This window comes from Loxodonta africana, chromosome 12 (genome assembly GCF_030014295.1).
Source record: "Loxodonta africana isolate mLoxAfr1 chromosome 12, mLoxAfr1.hap2, whole genome shotgun sequence".
Classification (NCBI taxonomy): Eukaryota; Metazoa; Chordata; class Mammalia; order Proboscidea; family Elephantidae; genus Loxodonta; species Loxodonta africana.
Window position 1 is genome coordinate 53546450 of NC_087353.1, and position 26859 is coordinate 53573308.

General features: G+C 45.9%; 1 protein-coding gene across 4 annotated transcripts; it reads right to left on the reverse strand.

Moving 5' to 3' along the window:
- Positions 1–3235: 3235 nt before the first annotated feature.
- IL9R (interleukin 9 receptor) lies at positions 3236–26783 on the reverse strand. 4 transcript variants are annotated; one of them, XM_023557602.2, is made up of 9 exons: positions 15744–26783; positions 12890–12997; positions 12523–12634; positions 12251–12429; positions 11958–12103; positions 11282–11480; positions 10769–10874; positions 9594–9678; positions 3236–8548 (listed from the first exon to the last, which is right to left on the reverse strand). In XM_023557602.2, the coding sequence occupies exons 1-9, from the start codon at positions 15772–15774 to the stop codon at positions 8030–8032; spliced, it is 1485 nt and encodes a 494-aa protein (XP_023413370.1). In that variant the 5' UTR covers positions 15775–26783; the 3' UTR covers positions 3236–8029. The 4 variants fall into 4 exon arrangements, with proteins under 4 accessions (XP_023413370.1, XP_023413369.1, XP_023413368.1 ...); XM_023557601.2 differs by having other exon boundaries at positions 12890–13009; XM_023557600.2 differs by having other exon boundaries at positions 11282–11477; positions 12890–26783.
- Between the last annotated feature and the right edge of the window lie 76 nt (positions 26784–26859).

Here is a 26859-nt window from a genome sequence, read left to right on the forward strand (position 1 = left end):
GAAGGCAATGGGATGACATATATAGAGCACTGAAGGAGAAAAACTGCCAGCCAAGGATCATATATCCAGCAAAACTCTCTCTAGAATATGAAGGCGAAATTAAAACATTTACAGATAAACACAAGCTTAGAGAATTTGCAAAAACCAAACCAAAGCTACAAGAAATACTAACGAAAATTGTTTGGTCAGAAAACCAATAATATTAGATACCAGCACAACACAAGGTCACAGAACAGAACATCCTGATAACAACTCAAATAGGGAAATGACAAAAACAAATTAAGGTTAATTTTAAAAAGAAAAAAAACACTCAAAACAGGGAATCATTGAAGTCAACATGTAAAAGATCACAATAATCAAAAAGAGGGACTAAATACAGGTGGCATAGAACTGCCATATGGAGAGGGATACAAGGCGATATAGGACAATACAAGTTAGGTTTTTACTTAGAAAAATAGGGGTAAATATTAAGGTAACCACAAAGAGGTATAACAACTCCATAACTCAAAATAAAAACCAAGAAAAACATAATGACTCAGCATACATAAAGTCAAATACTATGAAAATGAGGAACACACAATTTACAAAGAAAAACGTCTCAGCACAAAAAAGTAAGTGGAAAAATGACATTGTCAACAACATACATAAAAAGGCATCAAAAGGAGAGCACTAAACACATAAAAGAAAAAAAAACACACACTTATCTATAATTACGCTGAATGTAAACGGACTAAACGCACCAATAAAGAGACAGAGTCTCAGACTGGATCCATTAGAGAAATGCAAATTAAAACTATGATGAGATTCCATCTCACTCCAACAAGGCTGGCATTAATCCAAAAAACAAAAAATAATAAATGTTGGAGAGGCTGCAGAGAGATTGGAACTCTTATACACTGCTGGTGGGAATGTAAAATGGTACAACCACTTTGGAAATCTATCTGGCGTTTTCTTAAAAAGTTAGAAATAGAACTACCATACAACCCAGAAATCCCACTCCTTGGAATATACCCTAGAGAGATAAGAGCCTTCACACGAACAGATATATGCACTCCCATGTTTATTGCAGCTCTGTTTACAACAGCAAAAAGCTGGAAGCAACCAAAGTGTTCATCAACGGATGAATGGTTAAATAAATTGTGGTATATTCACACAATGGAATATTACGCATCGATAAAGAACAGTGACGAATCTGTGAAACATTTCATAACATGGAGGAACCTGGAAGGCATTATGCTGAGTGAAATTAGTCAGAGGCAAAAGGACAAATATTGTATAAGACCACTATTATAAGATCTTGAGAAGTGGTTTAAACCGAGAAGAACACATACTTTTGTGGTTACGGGTGGGGGGAGGGAAGGAGGGTGGGAGAGGGCTATTTACTGATTAGTTAGTAGATAAGAACTACTTTAGGTGAAGGTAAGGACAATACTCAATACACGGAAGGTCAGCTCAACTGGACTGGACCAAAAGCAAAGAAGTTTCTGGGATAAACTGAATGCTTCAAAGGTCAGCAGAGCAAGGGCGGGGGTTTGGGGACTATGGCTTAAGGGGACTTCTAAGTCAATTGCCAAAATAATACTATTATGAAAACATTCTGCATCCCACTTTGAAATGTGGCGTCTGGGGTCTTAAATGCTAACAAATGGCCATCTAAGATGCATCAATTGGTCTCAACCCACCTGGATCAAAGGAGAATGAAGAACACCAAGGTCACAGGATAACTATGAGCCCAAGAGACAGAAAGGGCCACATGAACCAGAGACATACATCATCCTGAGACCAGAAGAACTAGATGGTGCCCGGCCACAACAGATGACTGCCCTGACAGGGAGCACAACAGAGAACCCCTGAGGGAGCAGGAGAATAATGGGGTGCAAACCCCAAATTCTTATAAAAAGACCAGACTTAATGGTCTGACTGAGACTAGAGGAATCCTGGCAGTCATGGTCCCCAAACCTTCTGTTGGCCCAGGACAGGAACCATTCCCAAAGACAACTCATCAGACCTGGAAGGGACTGCACCATGGGTTGGAGAGAGATGCTCATGAAGAGTGAGCTACTTGTATCAGGTGGGCACTTGAGACTGTGTTGGCATCTCTTGTCTGGAGGGGAGATAAGAGGGTAGAGAAGGTTAGAAACTGGCAAAATTGTCACAAAAGGAGAAATTGGAAGGGCTGACTCATTAGGGGGAGAGTAAGTGGGAGTATGGAGTAAGGTGTATATAAGCTTATATGTGACAGACTGACTTGATTTGTAAACGTTCACTTAAAGCTCAATAAAAATTATTTTAAAAAAACATAAATACAATGAATAAGTACAATAAAACAAAACTAACTTAAATTAAATGAACTCTAAAATACAATAATTATATAAAACGACATAAAAATAAGATAAAATTTAATGTTACATTAAATTGACTAATATAAAACAATTAAATCAAATATTAAATAAAATTATGAAATGGAATAAATGTATATATTAAAAGATTATAAAATGCAACATATTAAAATTAAATATTAACTGAAAGTAAGCAAATTAAATATTATATAAAATAAAGTAAACCAAAACAAAAATTAAACACTAAATAAAAGCGAATCATTTCCAAATAAATAAAATGTAAAATAATATAAAATTCATTTCAAATAAATTAAATGAAATTATATATTAAATAACATAAAATACCCAGTGTCGTTGAGTCGATTCCGACTCATAGCGACCTTACAGGACAGAGTAGAACTGCCCCATAGAGTTTCCAAGGAGTGCCCAGACGATTCGAACTGCTGACCCTTTGGTTAGCAGCCATAGCATTTAATACATAACATGTTAACATAAATAAAGTATTAAACATTACTTTTAAAGTAAAATAAAGCAAAACACTAAAATATCAAATCAGATTAAAATTAAATGTTAAATTTAACTATGGTACAAATTATTTTGAATTTAAATATTAAATAAAATATTATTTACAGTAAAATAAAATAATTATATAAAATTAAATTAAATAATAAATATAATTAAACAAAATATTAAAAATAAAACTAAATATAAATTTAAAATTTAAATATAAAATATATTAAATATAAAACATAAAATTAAAGTACATAAGATAAAATTAAATTAACATGAAAAGATTTTGACAGAAAATATTAAATAAAATTAAATAATGATATACATAAAATACTTAACACATTATATAAAATCAAATTAATAAAATCAAATTATATTAAATTTTTAAATAAATATATTACATAAAATATTTACTATGTAAAATAATTAAAATACCAAATATAATTTAAAATTGAATATTAACTAAAATAAATGAAATTATTTTTAAATTTATTTTGGAATTTAGTTACTATTTGCTATTTCTTTTTTATGTCATATCTGTCTCATTTATATTTACTTATTAATTTATCTATTTGTGATTGGCTAACTGCAAGGTTTTCAGTTCGAAACCACCTGGGGCTCCAAGGGAGAAGGATTTGGCAGTCTATTTTTGTTAAGATTTACAGCCTTGGAAACCCTGTGAGGTCATTGAGAGTCAGAACTGACTTGACAGCAGTGGGGGGAAGGGATATTTTTGTCTATATTCATTATTTATTCTTATTTTTTATTTATTGTTTTATTTGTTTGATTAGTTGAATGATGGTTTGATTGGCTAGATTGATCAGCTTGACTGATTAGTTGGTTGATTGGCTTAGTGATTAGTTGATCAACTGATTAATTGGTTGATTAAATTAATTGATTGGTTTGATTAACTGTTTGACTGATTGCTCAAACCCAGACCTTCTACCACTATACCAATATTTTGTTGCGAGCCATAGGCTTTTCATTGGCTAATTTTCACAAGGAGATCACAGTCCTTTTGTCCTAGCCTGTCTTAGCCTGGAAGCTCCAGAAGAGGACATGGAACCAGGGACATCATTGCTGATGTCAAATGGATCCTGGCTGAAAGCAGGGAATACCAGAAAGCTGTTTACCTATGTTTTATTGACTATGCAAAGGCATTTGGCTGTGTGGATCATAACAAATTATGGATAACATTGAGATGAATGGGAATTCCAGAACACTTCATTGTGCTCATGAGGAACACGTACATAGATGAAGAGGCAGTCCTTTGAAAAGAACAAGAGGATCATGTGTGGTTTAAAGTCAGGAAAGGTGAGTGTCAGGACTGTATCCTTTCACCATACTTATTCAATCCGTATGCTGAGCAAATAATCTAAGAAGCTGGACTATATGAAGAAGAATGGGGCATGAGGACTGGAGAAAGACCTATTAACAACCTACGATATGCAGATGACACAACTTTGCTTGCTGAAAGTGAAGAGGACTTGAAGCACTTACTGATGAAGATCAAAGACCACAGCCTTCAGTACGGGCTACGCCTCAACGTAAAGAAAACAAAAACCCTCACAACTGGACCAATAATTAACAACATGATAAATGGAGAAAAGATTGGAGTTGTCAAGGATTTCATTTTACTTGAATCCATAATCAACACCCATGGAAGCAGCAGTCAAGAAGTCAAAGGACACATTGCCTTAGGCAAATCTTCTACAAAGACCTCTTCAAAGTGTTAAAAAGCAAAGATGTCACCTTGAAGACATAGAGTTTTCACTCATCTCATACGCATGGGAAAGCTGGACAATGAATAAGAGAGACCAAGAAGAAATGACGCCTTTGAAATGTGGTGTTGGCGAAGAATATTGAATAGACCATGGGCTGCCAAAAGAACAAACAAATCTGTCTTGGAAGAAGTACAGAATGCTCATTAGAAGCAAAGATGGTGAAACTATGCCTCACATACTTTGGACTTATTGTCAGGAGGGATTAGTCCCTGGAGAAGGACATCGTGCTTGGTAAAGTAGAGGGTCAGCGAAAAAGAGGAATACCCTCCACGAAATGGACTGACAAAGTGGCTGCAACAATGGGCTCAAGCAAAACCATTGTGAGGATGGCGCAGGACCGGACAGTGTTTTGTTTGGTTGTACATAGGGTCCTATGAGTTGGAATCAATTTGATGGCACCTAATAACAACAACCAGCAATCCTTGGCATTTATTTGCCTGTAGACAATCCTTATCTGGCATCTGTCTTCCCTCTGTGTGTGTCTCTGGTCTACTTTGCTCTTTTTATAATTCAAAAATGATTAGGTTTAGGAACCACCCTACACTGGTGTAGCCTCATTAACATGATAAAAGGAAACCTCTATTTCCAAACAGGATAACATACACAGGTACAGGGGCGAGGACTTCAATACATATTTCTGGAGGACACAATTCAATCCATAACACTGACTGCTGGCAAAGTGGTAAAGCAGTCTATCACACTGCCTTCCCACACCCACCTGGACCGCCTTGTCATAAGCCTTGGGCCTGGAACATTCCCTGATAATGGAAGGGACCTTAGCCTTCCTCTGTCCTAGTTTCTTCTTCCTTATTGGGGAAATCCTCTTACTGTTCCGGGTACACAGTAAACTTTCCTTGTTCTGCTTACTGTTACGTGTCTGCGTTATATGGGACCTGACCAACCCCATTTCTCTATCTATTCCCAGCAGGCAGGGAACAAGTCCTTCAACTGCTGCATGAAAGAGGGGTGCATGCAGACCACCAGCCCTGTGTCAGCTGTGGGAGTGACCCACTGGCCATGGGGGACCGATGCCCACTATTGGAGCTGATCTTGTTCTATGTAAGTTGTGTCTTTCTTGGCAATCTCAGACCTTGACTTAACAGTTTGGTGCAGTAAGCAAGGATGACACTATCTCTAACCCTAACCCAAATCCAAGCCTGAACCCAAACCCCTTAAGCTGAACCCAAAACCTATCCTGAATCCACACCATGAACCCGAACTCAAATCTGAATCAGAAACCTAACTCTATCCCAAACTCAAACCAAACCCAAACCCCAAGCTCAACACAAACCCTAAGATGTAACCATTAAGCTGAACCAGAACCCAAATTGGAAACCTGATGAATGGGTAAACAAATTGTGGTCTATCCATATAATGGAGTATTATTCAGCCATAAAGAGAAATGAAGTTCTGATACAACATAGATGACCCTAGAAAACATTATGCTAAGTGAACGAAAGCAGACTCGAAAGACCACATATTGTATGACTCCATTTATATAAAACGTCCAGAATAGATTCATCCATAAAGGCAAAAAATAGATTAGTGGTTGCCAGGGGCTGGGGACAGGGAGAAATGAGGAGTTACAGGATTTCCTCTTGGGAGTGAATAAAATGTTTTGGAGGTAGATAGAGGTGGAGGTTGCACAACATCATGAATGTACTAAAATGCCACTGAATTGTACACTGGAAACGGTTAATTTCATTATGTGACTTTTACCTCAATTTAAAAAAAAAAAAAGAAACAAGAAGAACCTGGCCCTAGGACACCCTCAGCAGTGAATCTCTTCCCTCAGCAGTGAGTCCTCTTCCCTCAGCAGTGAGTCCTCTTCCCTCAGCCTGGCATTCAAGGCCCTCCACAATCCAATCAGTCTGGATACACAGCCACACTCTTTGCTCCTCAACCAATGGCTGTTTCATAACCCTGATCCCAGGCCCTGCCTCTCAGGGAACTCAGGGAGCTTAGAGATTCCCTGAACCTTGCTCTACTATAATCCTGCCTCTGTACATGCCTCTGAGGGTTACCCCAGCTCAATCAGAGTAATGTAGCATTTTCTCACAGCAAACCCTGTGAGGTACTGTCACCCTTGAGCAGTGGGGGGCTTAGGTTCAGGGTGCCAAGGGGCCAAGCCTCCACACACAGCCTTCAAGTGGGGGCCCAGGGCTCCAGGCTGATTGCTCCAGGGGACACTCAGCAGGGGGTTTGTGGTCAGATGAATGTGCGTCCCCACAAGAGACATGTCCCTGCTGTGGCCATCACATGTCTGATCTGCAGGTGACCACAGAGATGCTGTTATAAATACACCAGCCCAGGGCATCCCCATGGGCTCCAGGAAGTGAATTTTTGATAGTACTTTTAGATTTGGTCAGAGCAGAGGAAGCCTGCACCTCACGTCCGTCCACACCCCTCCCTGCCTCTGGATGCTAAAGATACAATCTGGGGAATTGCCCCACCCTATTAAACCCAAAGGCTACACAAGCACACAGGTGCACTGCCCCCCAGCTAGCAGGGCTGCAAGCGCTCCTCTCTGCTGCGACAAAGGGACATGTGAACACCCACCACCCTATTAAACCCAAGGGCTACACAAACACACAGGTGCACTGCCCCCCAGGTAGCAGGGCTGCAAGCGCTCCTCTCTGCTGCGACAAAGGGATATGTGAACATCCAGGAGAGCTCAGGGAAGATGGGCATCAGTCCTAACCGACTTCAAACCTTCAGCTCCCCAAGCCCCATCACCTCACTGGAAGGAGGACCAGACACCAGCCCACAGCCCAGCAGCCAGGCCCTCCTGAGTTGCCCGAGATCCATCGCAACCCCTGAAGAGCTTTCCTGCCTGCCTGCTGGGGAGAGACCACGTGCCTCCAGAGGCTGGGCTCCCACTGCTCCACCCACCCACTGCTGGGCCTGGGAGGGACGAGGGCAAGGAGGTGCAGGAGGGGGTCCCCCTGAAGCCAGTCACTGAGCATCCACCCTTCTGTTCCCTGGGGCCCAAAAACCCCACCCCCGCACACCTCCTCTGAGCCTCATCCCACTGTATACCTCCTCCAGGACCCCTCCTTCCTACACACCTTTCGGGATCCCTTCACCTGTACACCCTCTTGTGGGCCCCGCCTTCCAGCTATTGGCAGTTTAGGGTAGCCACTGTGTCCTTTAATCTCAGAAAGGCAAAAAAGATGAGGCATCCCCTGGTCAGGATATCTCACCTGTGGTCACTGACCCTTCAAGGGGTGGGGGCAGGACAGGGTGGGAGACCGGCTATGGGACCACAGTCAAAATGGACACCACACGTTTCCAAGACCTGCTGAGGCCCCTCCTTACAGGTGTGAGTGGAAAGGGGTGAGGAGCCACTTCTGTCTAGACGGTAGTCCAGGTGCCCCTCAGGTGAGGGACAGACCATCACCTGCTGAGGGCAAGAGGTGCTCTAGCAGCCCCTTCATGGGGGTCCTGGTTCTGACTGTGACCTCCATGCTGAGGGTGCTGGGGGTCTAGGTGTGGGTCCTCCTGGTCCCAAGAAAGGCCACAGGCCAAGGTGGGGGTAGGCATAGGGTTCTGCATGTGTCCTAGGAGAGCTGAGGGATGGCATCCCCCATAGTAGTCCAGGGCACAGTAGTCACTGCTGCCGCCCTCTGAGTCTGGGGGGCCTGGCCTAGTGGGGGGCACAAGAGCCCAATCCTCTTGTGGCAGGTAGGCAGGCAGCTGCCCCCCCCACTCCAGGACCCCTGCCGGCAGCATATCCTCTGAGCCCAGGACAGGCAGGCTTGCCTCCTCCTCCAAGTAGGCAGCTGGCCAGGGGCCTGTTGGGCTATAGGTGAGCAGTGCCACAGCCTCTTGGCAGCTGGCCCCTGGGGCTCCTGGTTGGGCGCCAACACCCTCTTGGCTCAGCTGCAGGCCCATTCCATGGGCCCCTGTCCAGGTCTGGAACAGAGCATAGTACGAGAGGGTCAGACAGGCCATGGGACTCACCCTGGGACCAGCAGCTCCTCCTCCTTCAGGGAGCCCCCCTGGCACAACCCTGAGGCTGAGCAGTGACCCCCCCCCCATGTGTCAGTCCTATCTCTGCCCAGGACCCCAAGTTCCTTCAGCCCCTCAACAGCTTACCCCACACCAGGCCTCGTGCTCCTTGCAGCATGAACCAAGGTACAGAGGGTAACAGATGTGGAGGGCAGAAAACCCTGGACCTTTCAGCAGCAAGACACAGGGCACCCCCACCCAACCCATGTACACATCCACACAGAAGACAGGAGCACCTGTGGGGAGCTGTCTTGGCTCTCCACCCTATCCCTGGTGATCCCAGGACAGAGACCCTGGAGTCAGATCCCAGGGTATCTGACGCATTTCCATGTGTCCCAAAAGGGAACCAGGAGGGGAGTGCGAAGTCCAGACCAGGCAGAGGTGCCACCCGCACCCAGAGATCGGGGGGCCACACAGCGGCCACCACGAGGGCAGCATAGTCCTCTGACACACTCCCTGTGGCTGCAGGACAGACACCTCGGGAGGGGAAGGTGGAGGCCCACACAGGAGGAGACAGCCCCAAACGGTCCACACTTTGAACTGACCACTATCACAGGAGATGCCTTGAACCAAGGGAGAGGGAGCACAGGATGGGATTGAAGACACCAGAACAGAAAGAAATAGGAAATACAGTAAGCTAATTCTTTGCACATTTGAGACACTGCAAAAATTTCAACCCACTAGATATACCAAAGGGAAACCCTGGCGGTATACTGGTCAAGAGCTACGACTGCTAACCAAAAAGTTTGAATCCACCAGGTGCTCCTTGGAAACTCTAAGGGGCAGTTCTACTCTGTCCTACAGGGTTGCTATGAGTCGGAATTGACTCAACAGCAACGGATTTAGTTTGGGGTTTTCTTAGATATAAAAAAAAAAAGCTCAAAGCACCAACAGAGGCCTGGAGCCCACATCCTGGGCCACTGGACCTCAGATCCAGCTGTGCACGCACCTGGAAATTCCCATGGTGCACCTCGTAGAGGGGCTGGAAGAATGCAGCTGGAGAGGGCACATGCTGGTGGAAGACTCTCTTCACTCTGTGCCGGGAGAGGACAGTCACAGCCCTGGGAGCCAGGGCTCCTTGAAGCCCAACTCCAGAGGCAGGTAGCTCTACTGGACTCAGCTCCTTTCCACCACCTCCTAGCCCCTGCCACTGTGAGCACTGTTCCTGCAGCTGCCACGCTCTGCCCTCTCACTGTGTCCACAGTGGGGTGACCGGCTGACGGTCCCACAGACCTGGTTTACAGTAAGGCTGTGATGGCGCCCTCAGGCGGAAGTGACCTCCACGGCCTCCATCGCAGATGGCTCCCAGCTCCCTGCCGTACCCGGACGAGGACTCCCACCCAACACACCCACATCCAACCTCACCCACTGCCCCCATGGCTCCTCCAATTCCCTCCTCACCAACCCTCAGGTCCCACAGATCTCTCCTCCTAGGACCCTCCATTCCTTCCACTTCCCTTGCCAGCTGAAGCCGAATCGCCTCCCCCTGGACACCCATGCCAGCCTCCACTCAGGTCCCCCTCATCCCTGTACCCCAACCACAGCCTCCCACCTGCAGCCTCCCTGGCTCTGCTGTCTGGTTGGGCCCAGGACACCTTTCCCCACACATCTGTTCTCTCTGCCCCAGCTGTCTGACCTCCTCTCGCCCCTGCATACCAGGCCCTCTCCTGACTCACCACCCAGTACTTCTGACCCGGCTAGTCCCCTCTGGGAGCCCCTCCCTGCCTGGCCCCTGCACCCCCATAACCTGACACCAGAGGAGGCCCTCTATCTTGCTCCCTGTGATCCCCCCAACCCAAGGCCCAATTACAGAGCTCAGCACACGCCAGGTGTCCAGAACTGTTTTCACAGAAGAAGCAAACGAGTGAACAAACTCCCAAGCGGAGACAAGAAACCAGGCAGCTTGGCCAGGGATGCCAAGTACCTCCCATGGACTCATGAGGGGTCCCTCATCAGTTGCCCTGGTTGCAGCCACTTCCTCCTTTGGCAACTTGGGAGCCCCCACCTGGCTCAGCCTCATCAAAGACCATGGTGGACAGGGGGTGGGGCAGAGCATCCAGGGGCCTAGGGGTTTGGCCCTTGGTACCCCCACCTACCACACCCACCACACTCCTTGCTACACACCTGGGTGACAACTTGAACAGGAGGTAGATCAGGCTAGTCAGCAGGAGAAAGATGGATACAGCAATGAGGGTGCTGTCTGGCTGCACCCAGGGTAGGGTCAGGGGGCCTGTGAGCAGTAGGGCCAGGGCTGTGAGCAGCTGCAGCACTGGGAGGCTCACCCATCCGTGCTCTGGGCCAAGGGGACAGGGTTGGGACAGCCGGGAAGTTTGGTTCCTGCCTGCTAAAGTACCCCTGGCCTATTTCCCCACTTGAAATTCAGTTGTCAGGGTCAGGGCATTCCAGTACCTTCTTCTGTGTGCAGGGATTGGCCCAGCCTGCCCCTAAGGAATGTCCAGCCCTCCCCGCCCACACTCCACCACCAGATACACTCACTTCTAGCTACTGGGTCCTGGAAGTCCCTGCAGTTTGGGTGGGGGGTTGTTTCATGGTGATTAACTGGGGCGGGGTGGGGGGGTGACTGCCTCAGGAAGGGGGTTCCAGGGTGACAGGGGGCAGACAGGGGCGCCGCCCCACCTGGTCTCTGGGGAGTAAGGAAGCACACAGGCAGGCTCCACTCGCTCCACTGGCCCTCGTAGCGCTCCTCCTCAGCCATGTCATTCTCCTGCGCCATCTGTACACGCAGCCTGGCCTCATAGGTGGAGCCAGGATCCAACTCCATGGCTTCCAGAATGAGCCAGGTCACCCCGACAATGTGGTCCTTGTGCCGGGCCTGCTGTGGGGTCAGGACAGTTAGCAGATACTGGGGGGCTGGGGGTGACCAGCTGGGGTCAACCCTTGAGGATGTACAGGCATGCACAGGCAGGCACACACAGGCACAAAGGCACACCAGTGTGCACACAGAAACACACATATGCACACACAGTGATATGCATGCACAAAGATACACCCATGTGCAACATGTGTACACAAACACACATGTAGTCACATGCACATACACACACAGGCACACACATTCACATGCACATACAGGCAAATACAGGCTCATAAACACAGAGATACAGCCATGTGTACACACGCACATACACACCCACGTGTCATTGCACACAAATGCACATATACACACACACACAGGTGCACACACTCCTGGCCGTGGTCCCCTCTTGTTCTCATGGCCAGGTCCCTCCACACTCCACAATTACATCTCCCATTGTGGGTGGGCTGCCTGCTAGGAGAAGCAGTCGAGTGTTACCTCCCAGGTCTCCTCCTGCCTCTTGAAGGCCAGCTCATAGGTAAGTAGCCCAGCCATGGGCTCCAAGGCAGGGCTGATGCTCCAGGTCAGGACACAATAGTCAGAGCTAACATTGCTCTGCAAGGCAGATGGGGGGTCCAGCTTGACTGGAACAGAGGGAAGCACGTGAGGCTGCAGCCCCAGGAGTCCTCCCGGGCCTAGTCTCACATGGCAGGACTGGGGGTATCGGCTGAGCCAGGGGTGGTGGGGCATGGGCTACAGGGCCTGTCCAGCATCCAGGGCACCCGGCTCACCATGTCTCCGGGGCAGGTACTGCAGGTCCACCAGGCTGACCTGCTCCTGCCCAGCAATGCAGCGGTGCAGCGTGATGGTGAAACTGTCAGTGGGCACCAGCACCTCCTCGGGCGGCAGCTCCACAGAGCAGGCACCGGCCCGAAAGACACACCTGTGTTTGCTGCCTGGAGTGTGGTCGCTGGGAAGGACATATGTCAGCACCACTATCGTGGCGACCCCACCCTTGCCCTTGCCCCTGCCCCACCCAGGCGCGCCTGCCCTTTTCCCTCACCTGGTGAGGAGGAGCCAGTGGTCAGCGCCCTGGTCCAGCACTGAGGCTGACCAGTAGCAGTCGATCCGGAGGATGTTGTTGTTCAGGCAGGTGACAGTTCCAAGCCCTGGCTCTGGGACAGTGAATGACAGGCCGTGGCGGGCTGGCAACTGACACCCTAAAGAGCCATCCTCTGGGGATGACCCCAGGAGAATTCACCAAGGGCAGGGCAGGGGGACAATGGGCTCGGGCCCCTTGTACTGGGCACATCAGTCCCAAAGAAAGCCCCTGTGGGACAGACCACACAGAGGAGGTGCAGAATGCACCCCCAACAGTTTTGACAGATGACAGCACCTCCCCCACCCCCACCCAAGCACCTGGCCCTCACCTTCTCCTTCCCCTGGAAGAGGGGCTCCCCGGCAGACGCATTTGCAGACAAAGGTGCAGACCAGGAGCCACGCACCCGCTTCCTGCATTAGGGCCTTGCAGGTCCACCCTGCAAGAGATCCTACACATGAGGTGCCCCTATGAAGGGTGCCACCCATGAGGTCCTCCCTGTAAGGTGCCCCCTATGAAAGATGTTCCCTATGAGGGTACTCCCCATAAGGTCTTTCCTGTGAGGATGCTCCCCATGAAGTCTTGCCCTTGAAGGGTGCCACCGTGAGATGCTCCCTGTGATGTGCTCCCTGTAAGGTCTTCTCCCATGAGCATGCTCTCCCCTGGGGCGCTAACGAGCTTCCAGCAGAGTGCTCTAAGGGGTCACTACTCCACCCTCACCATGTCCTGTGAGGCAGGTGGGTCACCACCAGCTTTCTTTCACCAATAAGGAACTGAAGATCCTAATGGTCAAAATCACTTGACCTGCCCAGGCTCATGGCTACGACACTCAAGCCCCAAACTCCTGGGTGGACCTGGGCTCTGGACCAGCCACATCTCTGTGTCTGCCAAGGATGGTCCTGTCTGGGCCCAGGTCCCACCCTGCAGGGGTGGCAGGACAGGGGCTGGTCGTTACTGACAACAACCATGGGTACGATTCATTAAGCTCCTGGTGCCACATCCCAAGATGACTGCATAACACCCATGTTCCACGTTAAATCTCAGAGCAGCTGTGTGAGATACAGCATTGTCAGGGAGGAGACCAGCCCAGGGCCACACAGCCTGGGTAGGTCCAGCCAACCTCTGCACAGCCCCCTCCTCTCTGTCTCCCTCCAATAAAGACCAGCCCTGAGGTTCTGCACAGGAAGATGGAGGGCAACACAGCAAGCGATATGTACAACAAACTGCCCCTCCTGAACTCCTCTTCTTACCCCTGCCCACAGTGCCCTGTGAAGAAGAGCCCCCCAGGCAAGACTGGAACCAGACTGGGTGTCAGGAAGTGCCTAGGTGCTGGGGAGGCTGCCGACACCCTATCACCCTATTTGCAGCTCCAGATGGCACACTGATAGCCCAAGGCAGGAAGGCAGCTGGCCTGGTTATGCAAGTCCAATGCATGATAAGGAGACTAAAAAGTAACAGTGTGCACACAGACTATAGCATGCAGGTCTCAGGGAGCCAGCACAGAGCCACACATCCTCACAGAGCTGTACACCCTACCAGGCAGAAGACACCACACCAACACCTGACCCCCCCCACACACATACCCTGGTAGCCTGCCCACATGCCCACAGGACAGACTTCCACTAAGACGGATGAGCAAGAAGACCTCATTTTCCCTAGAACTGTCCCCAAGTCTCACCTGTCCCCTCTTGGAGCAGTCTGCTGACATCCCAGCCAGCTCTCAGGTGCATGAAAGCAGGCCGAGGTGAGAGGAGGCTATGGGGCAGCTGAGCACCACCTCCTGCTGAGAGCTGCCCAGGCCCTAGGTGAAGGGACCCTGTGTCTATACAGTCAGGCAGCCATTAGCTAACCCAGGAGCAGGGTGGCTCCAAGCTCTGGCCCCGTGCCCACCCCAACAGGAAGGCAGGACCCTCCCAGGGCACCAGCAGGGGCCAGCACCCAGCCTGGGAGAGCACAGAGACAGGCATCCTGAGGGTGGCCTCTTTCACCTGTGCCCAGACCACTGTCTGTGCACCCTCCTACAGACAAAGAGACTGAGGACGTGCCAGGCGCCTGTCCCCTCTGTTCCTGGCATGTGCCCCTCTGGCTCCCACACAAGCCTGTGTACCCTTACAGGGCCCACACTCCCTTCAGGAGACACTACGAATGCTTTATACACTTCACCTTCTCTGAGATGAAGCTGCAGGCAGACCCAAGCCTCCCTCTTCCCAGGGGTCCTCAGGCATTGGGAGGGGACATTTCCAAGGCAAGGCTACCCCAATCCTTGGCCACAGACACCCCCACCCACACACTTCCCAGTCCAAGAAAAGTCACCGGATGAGGCCAGGGAGTCCTGACCACACCTGGGACAACCCCAGGTCACATGACAACTGTGGACAAGAGGGGAAGCGGTATCTGCCCCTCTGGACAGAGCTCACCCCACCCCCGAGCACCTCCTCCATATTCTTGCTCCCCCCACGGCCAGTTGGGTCACTTCTCGGGGCCCATTTCCTCCATAGCCTCAGAGTCAGGGTCTAGCCTGCACAGTTACCAGGACCAGCCCCGGGAAGGGCCTCAGGCACTGCTCAACTGGCCTCACACTTGACTGTGCTGACTCAAAGGCTCTTTATATGGGGGGTGTGTGAGGGATGCCCTCAGGGAGGAAAAGCCAGGCTGGAGCTGGGAAGGGATGTGGCCAGACGCAGACACCAGCACTGCAGAGACCTCAGGGCACCAGGAGATCAAGGGTAGTAGGGTATGAGCTGCGTCGGGAGGAGGGTCCCATGAAGACTACCCATCAGACCTCAGGAACCTGGGCAGGGTGCTCCGGCCACACACCCTCCCCTGCTGTCTCTTCCTCACCACAGGATACACCTGCCCTACAGCCCTCCAAGGCCAGCAAGCCACGGGCTTTGCCTGTGGCCCAGGAACACCCACCCACCCTCATCTCAAGGGTCATCTCAGCCATGCAGGAAGTAGTTTCTTCCATAATTAGAAACTCTAACAAACTCAGTGCCCCAGCCGTCCTGTCCAGAGCATTCACTCGGACCACCCCCTGGTCAGTGCAGCAGAGTTCGCACCTCTCGTGATTTCCAAGCAAGGGCACCTGAGGATGCCTCAGACCCGGGGCATGAGGCTATGGTAGACGCCACCCATCAACCTGAGCCACGGTGGCCTCTCTGACTGAGACTACCTGAGACACTCACCTCCCTGGAAGCACCTGCCCCATCCCATCATGCCTCCGGAGCTGGAGGTGTGCAGTACAGCTGTCCTGGTGAGGAACAAAGCCCCTCGCCTGGCTCAGAGACAAGTGCAGCAGTGATAACGTGAGCCTGCTCATAGGCAGACACGCCGCCTACATGGAAACCATGAGCCACCGCAAACCACTGTCACAGAAACATACCAAGCAGCTGGGGGCCAGGCGGGTTGCAGGCTGTATCAACCAGTGAGGTGACTCCTCCCAGCAAATGCAGCCCTGAGGCAGCCCAGCAGGTGCAGGCCAGGTCAGGCATGGAACAGCTAGCCTCGTCCTTCTAAGGGCAAGCTCTCCTTCCCCCAGGTAAGGCAACCTGTGTGAGTTGGAGGTGGGCGAGTGGGAAGTATTAAACATGAAAGTAATGTGACTCATTTAAAGAAAAACAAGTAACACAGGAGATGCATACGGGAGTCCTCTTTCATCTCACCCAGTGCTTCTTCAAGCAGTGAGGCACACACCCCTCCCCCCCACACCTTTCCAGGTCAACATCTGCCATTAGCAGCTCTGCAGCATGACTGATAACCCCCTGCCAATGGACCTTTGGATTGTTTGGGCTGTTTGCTTTTTTAAATGAAGGGAGTGAGCAATTCTGAGCACAAATCTTTCATCACCAGAAGTACTTCTGTAGAAAAATGCCTAGAGGTGGATTGTGTGCTCCAAGGGTTAACAGGTTTAAAGCCTGTTTAAGACATTGATCCATACTGCCAAAATACCCTCCAAAGATGTCCCACTGCTAACCCCATCCACAGTGAAAGAATGTCTGCAGCCAACAGAATACAATGTCAGCCTTTTTAATCACTGTGGATCTGACTGGTGAAGGAAACTAGATATTGTTTTAATTTGCACTTCCTTGATTATTAGTGAAGATAAACACCTTTTCAGATAGTTACTGGCCTATGTTTTTTGTGGTACCAAATAAGGTCACGGTGTAGTGTATGTAAGTGTATGTGTATGTATATGTAAGCGTACCAAGGAGCTGAGGCCATATGCACATGTGGGTATGCATGCATATGTGTATACAGATACATGTTTGCATGTGTGTGCGTGCATGTGGGTGTTCATGTGTATGCATGTGCGTGTTCATGTGTATGCATGTGCATGTGTTTGTATGCGTGTGCATGTATGAATGCATTACGTTTTTAGGTGTATATGAGTGTGTTCACATGTACTGTGCATCCCAACATATTGGGCAAGGTTTGAATACCCCAGATCTACAGCTCTCTGGAATCTGAGAATGCCAGGATGCATCAAGAGAGACGGAATCAAAGGCTCAAGCCCATGAAACACCTAAGCAATGGCCAAGGATGCATCATATTTTTCTAATCTTCAAATTTTAGCCAGCTTGGCCCCATCTTAGCTATCACAAGAACATACTTTTCTACTCACTGGAGCCACAACTAGCTTCCTTCTGTCAGAGCCCCTCAAACGTTGCTGAAGGAGACAGAACTCACTAATGTAAGACCAGCAGAGCATATGACCGCACATCATGACCCCAGAAGTGGAGACTTCAAAGGCTAGGCAGTGAGGGAGGAAACCCTGAAAAGAAAGAGCCAGAGAGGAAAGCCCCAATCCCACAAACTCTACCCACATCTCTGGCTGACTCTGAACCACATCTACAGGCCAACTCCAAGCATCCCACCTAAGGCTCAACAACTCAAACAGATTTCAGCTGCTGTCCAACCTGGCAACACAGAGTTTAGAGCCCGCTAAAACAAAAAAAATCAACACTCTCCAAAGGATCGTAACCAAATCAAGAGAGTGTATATTATTCACAATTTACTAGATAAATCCAAGATTATTACACATATGAAGAAACAAAACTATGTGACCCAATCTTAAGAGGGAAGACAATCAATGGAGAATGACCCCAAGTCCAGTCGTTGGAAAAAGCAAAGGTTTTAAAGCAGATAGTCTAACTATGCTCACAGATATAAAGGAAAATATGCTCATAATGAATAAACAGGAAATTACAACAAAGACATAAAACTATAAGAAATAACCAAAAGTATATGTGAAAAACATGTCTGAAATAAAAAGAATAAATCACAATGGTACAGAAAACAAAATGAAGTGTCAACCATAAGGAATGCCTGAAAGAAGAGAAGCAACTGAGGTTTGATTGGCTTGACAGAGGGGAAACCAGACCCTAAGACTCACAGGGGGGAGGACTCGTGCGGAAGTGGGCACAGGGCCTTTCTAGGCAATGGGAGGGAGCCGGAGGGGGCCTAGACAGCAGCTGGGGTTAGTCACGGTCCTGAATGTGGAACGGCCCAGGGTACAGCCCGTCCCCATATCTGCACATGTGCTGGCAGTACTAGGAGTCTGCCCACAGCTGCATACTCATGAGGGAAGAAGGCCAGCACCTCTGGGCCCAGGAAACACACTGGAGACACACCCTTGCTGACACCCACCCTTCTGCCCACAGAAATGGAGACAAGTAGGAAAACAACATCCACAGATGGTGGTGGTCCTCAACCACAACGAGCACACAACCAGGAGGCACCAAATGCCCACAGAAAACAAGCACTGTGAAAAAAAAGGCCAAGTAACACTGTAAGTCAGGCATGTTGTAAGCATTTCATATCGTGAACTACAGAAATCCTCACACCAAGGGTCAGCAAATTACAGCCTGTAAGCCAAATCCAGCCCACCACCTATTTGTGTAAAACCTGTGAGCTAAGAATGGTTCATATTCTTAAACAGTTTAAAAAAAATTGTCAAAATTTCATGAAACGTTAAAATGATATGAAATGCCAATCTCATTGTGCATATGTTCAGTGTGCACAAATGAACCGGGCTCTATGGCCGCTTTTGCACTAGAGCAGAGATAACTAGTTGCACTCTTCCCAGTAAAAGTGTTTCGAGTGCCACATATACTGCCACACTGCAACTTTTTATTTTTTATTACCAGCGCATACTCACCATGTCAAAACAAGAACAGGAAAGTAGACTTTGAGTGTCACGTTTTTAAAGAAGCAAAGTATGGATTATATTGTTACTGGATGCCATAGATTGAATTATGTTCCCCCAAAAATCTGTATATCAACTGGGCTGGGCCACAATTCCCTGTATTGTGTGATTTTCCTGTATGTTGTAAATCCTGCCTCTATGATGTTGATGAGGGAGGATGGGTGACAGTTGTGTTAGTTTGGATTGTGCCTTGAGGCAATCTCTTGAGATACAAAAGAAAGATGCAAGCAGAGAGATGGGGAACATCATACCACCAAGAAAACAGTGCCAGGAGCACAGCGTGTCCTTTGGACCCAGGGTTCCTGTGCAAAGAAGCTCCTAGTCCAGGAGAGGATTGATGAGAAGGCTGACAGAGAGTAAAAGCCTTCCCCTGGAGCTGACACCCTGAATTTGGACTTTCAGCCTACTTTACTGTGAGGAAGTAAATTTCTCTTTGTTAAAGCCATCCACTATTTCTGTTACAGCAGAACTAGATGACTAAGGCATTGGATAACATTGCAAAGAATGGGAATTTCAGCACATTTAATTGTGCTCACGAGGAACCTATACACAGACGAAGAGGCAGTTGTTCAAACAGAACAAGGGGATGCTGTGTGGTTGAAAGTCAGCAAAGGTGTGCATCAGGGTTGTATCCTTTCACCATACTTATTCAATCTGTATGCCAAGCAAATAATCCAAGAAGCCAGACTATATGAAGAAGAATGCAGCATCAGGATTGGAGGAAGACTCATTAACAAACTGTGTTATACAGATGACAAAGCCTTGCTTGCTGAAGCACTTACTGATGAAAATCAAACACTACAGCCTTCAGTGTGGATTACACCCCAACATAAAGAAAACAAAAATCCTCACAACTGGACCAATAAGCAACATCATGATAAAGGGGGAAAAGATTGAAGTATCAAGGATTTCACTTTACTTGGATCCACAACCCAACACCTACAGAAGCAGCAATCAAGAAATCAAATGACATGCTGCATTAGGCAAATCTGCTGCAAAAGACCTCTTTAAAGTGTTGAACACCAAAGATGTGACTTTGGGTGCACATGACCCAAGCCTCGGTGTTTTCAATTGTCTCATATGCATGTGAAAGCTGGATAATGAATACTCCTTGATGTTGAGTCCATCTGACTCATAGCGACCCTAAAGGACAGAGTAGAACTGCCCCATGGGGTTTCCAAGGAGTGCCTGGTGGATTCAACCTTTTGGTTAGCGGCTGTAGCTCTTAACCACTATGCCACCAGGGCTTCCAGATAATGAATAAGGAAGACCAAAGAACTGACACTTGAATTATTAGAGTGTTGGTGAAGAATAACGAATATACCGTGGACTGCCAGAAGAATGAACAAATCTGTCTTGGAAAAAGTACAGCCAGAATGCTCCTGAGAAGTGAGGATGGTAAGACTTCAACTCACATGCTTTAGACATGTTATCAGAAGGGATCAGTCCCTGCAGAAGGACATCATGTTTGGTAAAGCAGTCAGTGAAAAAGAGGAAGACCCTCAATGTGATGGGTGGACACACTGGCTGCAACAATGGGCTCAATCATAACCACCATTGTGAGAATGGCACAGGACCAGGTAGTATTTCATTCTATTATACATGAAGTCACTATGAGTCAGAACCAACTCAACAGCACCTAACAACAAAAAAGGTGGCAAAGCACCGGGTTTGTTATGCAGTGACCTTACAGCTATGCTGAAATACACTATGTCCACATTATGAGACCAAGCACTCATCACAGGAAATATTCCCAACTCACAGGAAAGCAACAGTCAGAAAAATTAGAAAATGTAAAAGAGTATCTCGTCAAGCTGAATTTCTCAGCAAAAAAGGAAAATGAGACCATAACGAAATTGTCTCTTAGGGGTTCACTTGTTAACTAAGCAAGGAAAGCCATTTATGGATGGTGAGTTAACTAACTCATGTTTTATTGCAGCAAAGACTGTTCAGAGAAAATGAATTTTTAAGACTCTCAGCCTTTGGGCAAGAACAGTTGTTCTAAGGTTAAGTGCAAGGGGACCAAAATCAGTAGTCACAATCAAGAGCCACGGAAGCAGCAGTCAAGAAATCAAAAGACGCATTGCATTGGGCAAATCTGCTGCAAAGGACCTCTTCAAAGTGTTGAAAAGCAAAGATGTCACCCTGAAGACTAAGGAGCGCCTGACCCAAGCCATGGTATTTTCAATCACATCATATGGTGTGAGGGCTGGACAATGAATAAGGAAGACTGAAGAAGGGTTGATGCTTTTGAATTGTGGTGTTGGCGATGAATACTGAATATACTATGGACTGCCCAAAGAACGAACAAATCTGTCTTGGAAGAAGTGCAGCCAGAATGCTCCTTAGAACCAAGGACGGCGAAACTGCGTCTTACGTACTCTGCACATGTTGTCAGGAGGGATCAGTCCCTGGAGGAGGATGTCATGCTTGGCAAAGTACAGGGTCAGCAGAAAAGAAGAAGACCCTCAACGAGGTGGATTGACACAGTGGCTGCAACAATGAGCTCAAGCATAACAACAATTATAAGGATGGCACAGGACTGGGCAGTGTTTCGTTCTGTTGTGCATAAGGTTGCTATGAGTCGGAACCGACTCGACGGCACCTAACAACAACAACAAGAAATACAGTTATAGGTCTTTCATATGGAGAGTAAGACAAGCGATAAAAAGAAATAAACTTTAGGTTAAAACTTAGAAAAATCGGGGCAGATATTAAGGTAATCATAAAGAAGCCTAACTATCCTACTCATCAAAATAAAATACAAGAAAAAAACAGAGACTCAGCAGAAACAAAATCAACAACGAATAAGAAGACAATATATAAGGATAAAACACTCAGCAGAAAAAATTAAGTGGGAAAAAGAAACTGTCAAAAACACACAAAAAAAGACATCAAACTGACAGCACGAAACTCACACCTATCTATAATTACACTGAATGTAAACGGACTAAATGCACCAATATAGAGACAGAGAGTGGCAGAATGGATTAAAAAAACACGACCCATCTATATGCTGCCTACAAGACACAAACAAACTAAAATTGAAAGGACGGAAAATAATATATCAAGCAAATAACAATCAAAAAAGAGCAGGAGTGGCAGTATTAATTTCTGACAAAATAGACTTTAAAGTTAAATCCACCACGAAGGACAAGGAAGGACACTATACAATGATTAAAGGGACAATACACCCGGAGGATATAACCATATTAAATGTTTACACATCCAATGACAGGGCTTCAAAATACACAAAACGAATGTTAACAGAACTGAAAAGTGTGATAGACACCTCCACAATTATAGTAGGAGACTGCAACACACCATTTCCGATGAAGGACAGGACATCCAAAAGAAGTTCAGTGAAGACACAGAAGATCGAAATGCCACAATCAACCAACTTGACCTTATTGACATATACAGAGCACTCCACCCAACAGCAGCCAAGTAAATTTCTTTGCTAGTGCACGTGGAACATCCTCTAGAACAGACCACATATTAGGTCATAAAGCAAGCCTTAGGATAATCCAAAGTATTGAATTATTACAAAGCATCTTCTCTGACCATAAGGCCATAAAAGTGGAAATAGCAGAAAAAGCAGGGAAAAGAAATCAAACTCTTGGAAACTGAACAATACCCTGCTCGAAAAACACTGGGTTACAGAAGACTTTAAGGATGGAATAAAGAAATTCAAAGAATCCAATGAGAATGAAAACACTTCCTATCAGAACCTTAGGGTCACATTGAAAGCAGTGCTCAGAGGTCAACGTATATCAATAAACACACACATACAAAAAAGAAAGTGCCAAAATCAAAGAATTATCCCTACAACTTGAACAAATACAAAGGGAGCAACAAAAGAAACCCTCAGGCACCACAACAAAGTAAATAATAAAAATTAGAGAAGGATTAAATAAAATAGAAAACAGAAAAACAAATGAGTTAACAAGACCAAAAAAGCTGGTTCTTTGAAAAAATTAACAAAACTGATAAACCACTGGCCAAACTTATAAAAGAAAAACAGGAGAGGAAGCAAATAACCCAAATAAGAAATGAGATGGGCGATATTATAACAGACCCTCCTGAAATTAAAAGAATCATATCAGATTACGAAAAACTGTACTCAAACAAATTTGAAAACCTAGAAGAAATCGATGAAGTCCTAGAAGCACACCACCTACCTAAAAACTAACGCAAACACATGTTAGAACAACTAAAGAGACCCATAACAAGAGACTGAAAAGGTAGTCAAAAAACTCCCAAGAAAAAAAAGCCCTGGCCCAGAGGGCTTCACTGAACAGTTCTACCAAACTTTCAGAGAACAGTTAACACCACTACTACTGAAGGTATTTCAGAGCATAGAAAAGGACAGAATACTCCAAAACTCATTCTATGAAGCCAGCATATCCCTGATACCAATACCAGGTAAAGACACGACAAAAGAAGAAAATTACAGACTTACATCCCTTATGAACTTAGATGCAAAAATCCTCAACAAAATTCTAGCCAATAGAATTCAACAACATATCAAAAAAATAATTCACCACGACCAAGTGGAATTCATACCAGGTATGCAGGAATGGTTCAACATTAGAAAAACAATTAATGTAATCCATCATATAAATAAAACAAAAGACAAGAAACACATGATTTTATCAATTGATGCAGAAAAGGCATCTGACAAAGTTCAACACCCATTCATGATAAAAACTCTCAGGGAAACAGGAATAGAAGGAAAATTCCTCAACATAATAAAGGGCATTTATTATATAAAGCCAACAGCCAACATCATCCTAAAGGGAGAGTCTGAAAGCATTCCCCTTGAGATTGGGAACCAGACAAGGATGCCCTTTATCACCACTCTTATTGAACACTGTGCTGTAGGTCCTAGCCAGAGCAATTAGGCTAGATAAAAAAAAATAAAGGGCATCCAGATTGGTAAGGAAGAAGTCAAAGTATCTCTATTTGCAGATGACATGATCTTATACACAGAAAGCCCTAAAGAATCCTCAAGAAAACTACTGCAAAAATAGAGTTAAGCAGAGTATCAGGATACAAGATAAACATACAAAAATCAGTTGGAGTCCTCTACACCAAAAAAAGAACACCGAGGAGGAAATCACCAAATCAGTACCATTTACAGTAGCCACCAAGAAGATAAAATACTTAGGAATAAATCTTACCAGAGATGTAAAAGACTTATACAAAGAAAACTCCAAGACACTACTGCAAGAAACCAAAAGAGACCTACGTAAGTGGAAAAACATACCTTGCTCATGGATAGGAAGACTTAACATTGTAAAAATGCGTATTCTACCAAAATCCATCTATAGATACAATGCAATTCTGACTCAAATTCCAATGACATTTTTTAATGAGATGGAGAAACAAATCACCAACTTCATATGGAAGAGAAAGAGGCCCTGGATAAGTAAAGCATTACTGAAAACAAAGAACAAAGTGGGAGGCCTCACACTACCTGATTTTAGAACCTATTATACCGCCACAGTAGTCAAAACAGCCTGGTACTGGTACAAGAGATACGTAGACCAGAATTGAGAATCCAGACATAAATCTAACCACGTATGAATATTTCACAAAGGCCCAAAGTCAGCTGAAGGAGGAAAAGACACTCTCTTTAACAAATGGTGCTGGCATAACTGGATATCCATCTGCAAAAAAATAAAACAAGACCCATACCTCACACCATGCACAAAAACTAACTCAAAATGGATCAAAGATCTAAATATAAAATCTAAAACAATAAAGATCATGGAAGAGAAAACAGGGACAATACTAGGAGCCCTAACACATGGCATAAACAGTACACAAAACATTACTAACAATGCAGAAGAGAAACTAGGCAACTGGGAGCTCCTATGCTCATCTATAAGACTTCACCAAACGACTAAAAAGATAACCTATAGACTGGGAAAAAGTTTTTAGCTGTGACATCTCCAATCAGCATCTGATCTCTAAAATCTACATGATACTGCAAAAACTCAACAACAAAAGACAAATAACCCAATTGAAAAATGGGCAAAGGATATGAACAGGCACTTCACTGAAGATGACATTCAGGTAGCTAACAGATACATGAGGAAATCCTCAGGATGATTAGTCATTAAAAGAAAAAAAAAAATTTATTTATTTTTTTTTTTTTGAGAAATACAAATCAAAATTACAATGAGATTTCATCTCACTCCAACAAGGCTGGCATTAATCCAAAAAACACAAAATAATAAATGTTGGAGAGGCTGTGGAGAGACTGGAACACTTATACACTGCTGGTGGGAATGTAAAATGGTACAGCCACTTTGGAAATCAATTTGGCACTTCCTTCAAAAGCTAGAAATAGAACTACCATACGATCCAGGAATCCCACTCCTTGGAATATATCCTAGAGAATTAAGAACCTTTACACGAACAGATATGTGCACACCCATGTTCACTGCAGTACTGTTTACAATAGCAAAAAGATGGAAGCAACCACGGTGCCCATCAATGGATGAACGGATAAATTAATTGTGGTATATTCACACAATGGAATACTATGCATCCATAAGGAACAATGATGAATCTGTGCAACGTTTCATAACATGGAAGAATCTGGAAGGCATTATGCTGAGTGAAATTAGTCAGTTGCAAAAGGACAAATATTGTATAAGACCACTATTATAAGAACTGGAAACATAGTTTAAACTGAGAAGAAAATATTCTTTGATGGTTATGAGAGGAGGGAGGGAGGGAGGGAGAAGAGTTTTCACTAATTAGATAGCAGATAAGAACTATTTTAGGTGAAGGGAACAACAACACACAATACAGGCAAGGTCAGCACAACCAGACTAAACTAAAAGCAAAGAAGTTTCCTGAATAAACTTAATGCTTCGAAGGCCAGTGTAGCAGGGGCAGGGGTTTGGGGACCATGGTTTCAGAGGACATCTAAGTCAACTGGCATAATAAAATCTATTCAGAAAACATTCTGCATCCCACTTTGGACAGTGACTTCTGGGGTCTTAAATGCTAGCAAGCAGCCATCTAAGATGGCATCAATGGGTCTCAACCCACCTGGAGCAAAGGAGGGTGAAGAACACCAAAGACACAAGGTAATTATGATCCCATGAGACAGAAAGGACCACATAAACCAGAGACTACATCAGCCTGAAACCAGAAGAACTAGATGGTGCCCAGCTATAACCGATGACTGCCCTGACAGGGAATACAACAGAGAACCCCTGAAGGAGCAGGAGAGCAGTGGGATGCAGATCCCAAATTCTCATGAAAAGACCAGACTTAATGGTCTGAGACTAGAAGGACCTGGAGGTCACGGTCCCCAGACCTTCTGTTAGCCCAAGACTGGAGCCATTCCCAAAGCCAACTCTTCAGACAGGGACTGGCCTGGGCTATGGGATAGAAAATGATACCGGTGAAGAGTGAGCTTCTTGGATCAAGTACCACATGAGACTATGTTGGCATCTCCTGTCTGGAGGGGAGAAGAGACATGAAAATAGAGAGTGGAGGGAAGGAGTGTGCTGTCTCATTTGGGGGAGAGCAATTCGGAGTATATAGCAAGATATATATCAATTTTTGTACGAGAGACTGACTCGATTTGTAAACTTTCACTTAAAGCACAATAAAAATTAAAATAATAAAAAGACTATTCAAAAATCAACTAAATTCAATGCAATCCTCGGAAGCAAATCAGGAGTCTTGGGTGATGCAAGCGCTTGACTACTAGCTGAAAGGCTCACGCTTTCAATCACCCAGAGGCACCTTGGAAGACAGGCCTGGTGACCTGCTTCCAAAAGGTCACAGACATAAAAACCCTATATATGCAGTTCTACTCTGTACACATGGGTTGCCATGAGTCACAATCAACTCAGTGGCAACTAGCAACAACAAAAAGCAAATTGAGGGTTTAAAAAGTGAATTAAGGAACGATAAACAGATTTAAATCTGTGTTATTAGCATTTTTGTAACCAGTTTAGAATTTAGTCATCAATCTTGTGATTTAAGGTATGCTGTCAATTTAAGGTATTTAAAACACAGAGAAGGTAATATTGTACTTTTCATTTTAAATATTCAGGAGAAATTTT

What these genes read in the sequence shown, in the direction of transcription:
- IL9R (XM_003417710.3), bottom strand. Translation starts at nt 13,046, where the DNA reads ATGGGTGGCACCCTTCATAGGGGCACCTCATGTGTAGGATCTCTTGCA. An exon ending in CACTGGCTCCTCCTCACCAG is followed by an intron (nt 12,430 to 12,522) that starts GTGAGGGAAAAG and finishes TGTCCTTCCCAG; the next exon opens with CGACCACACTCCAGGCAGCA. An exon ending in CCTTACTCCCCAGAGACCAG is followed by an intron (nt 10,875 to 11,281) that starts GTGGGGCGGCGC and finishes TACTGCTCACAG; the next exon opens with GCCCCCTGACCCTACCCTGG.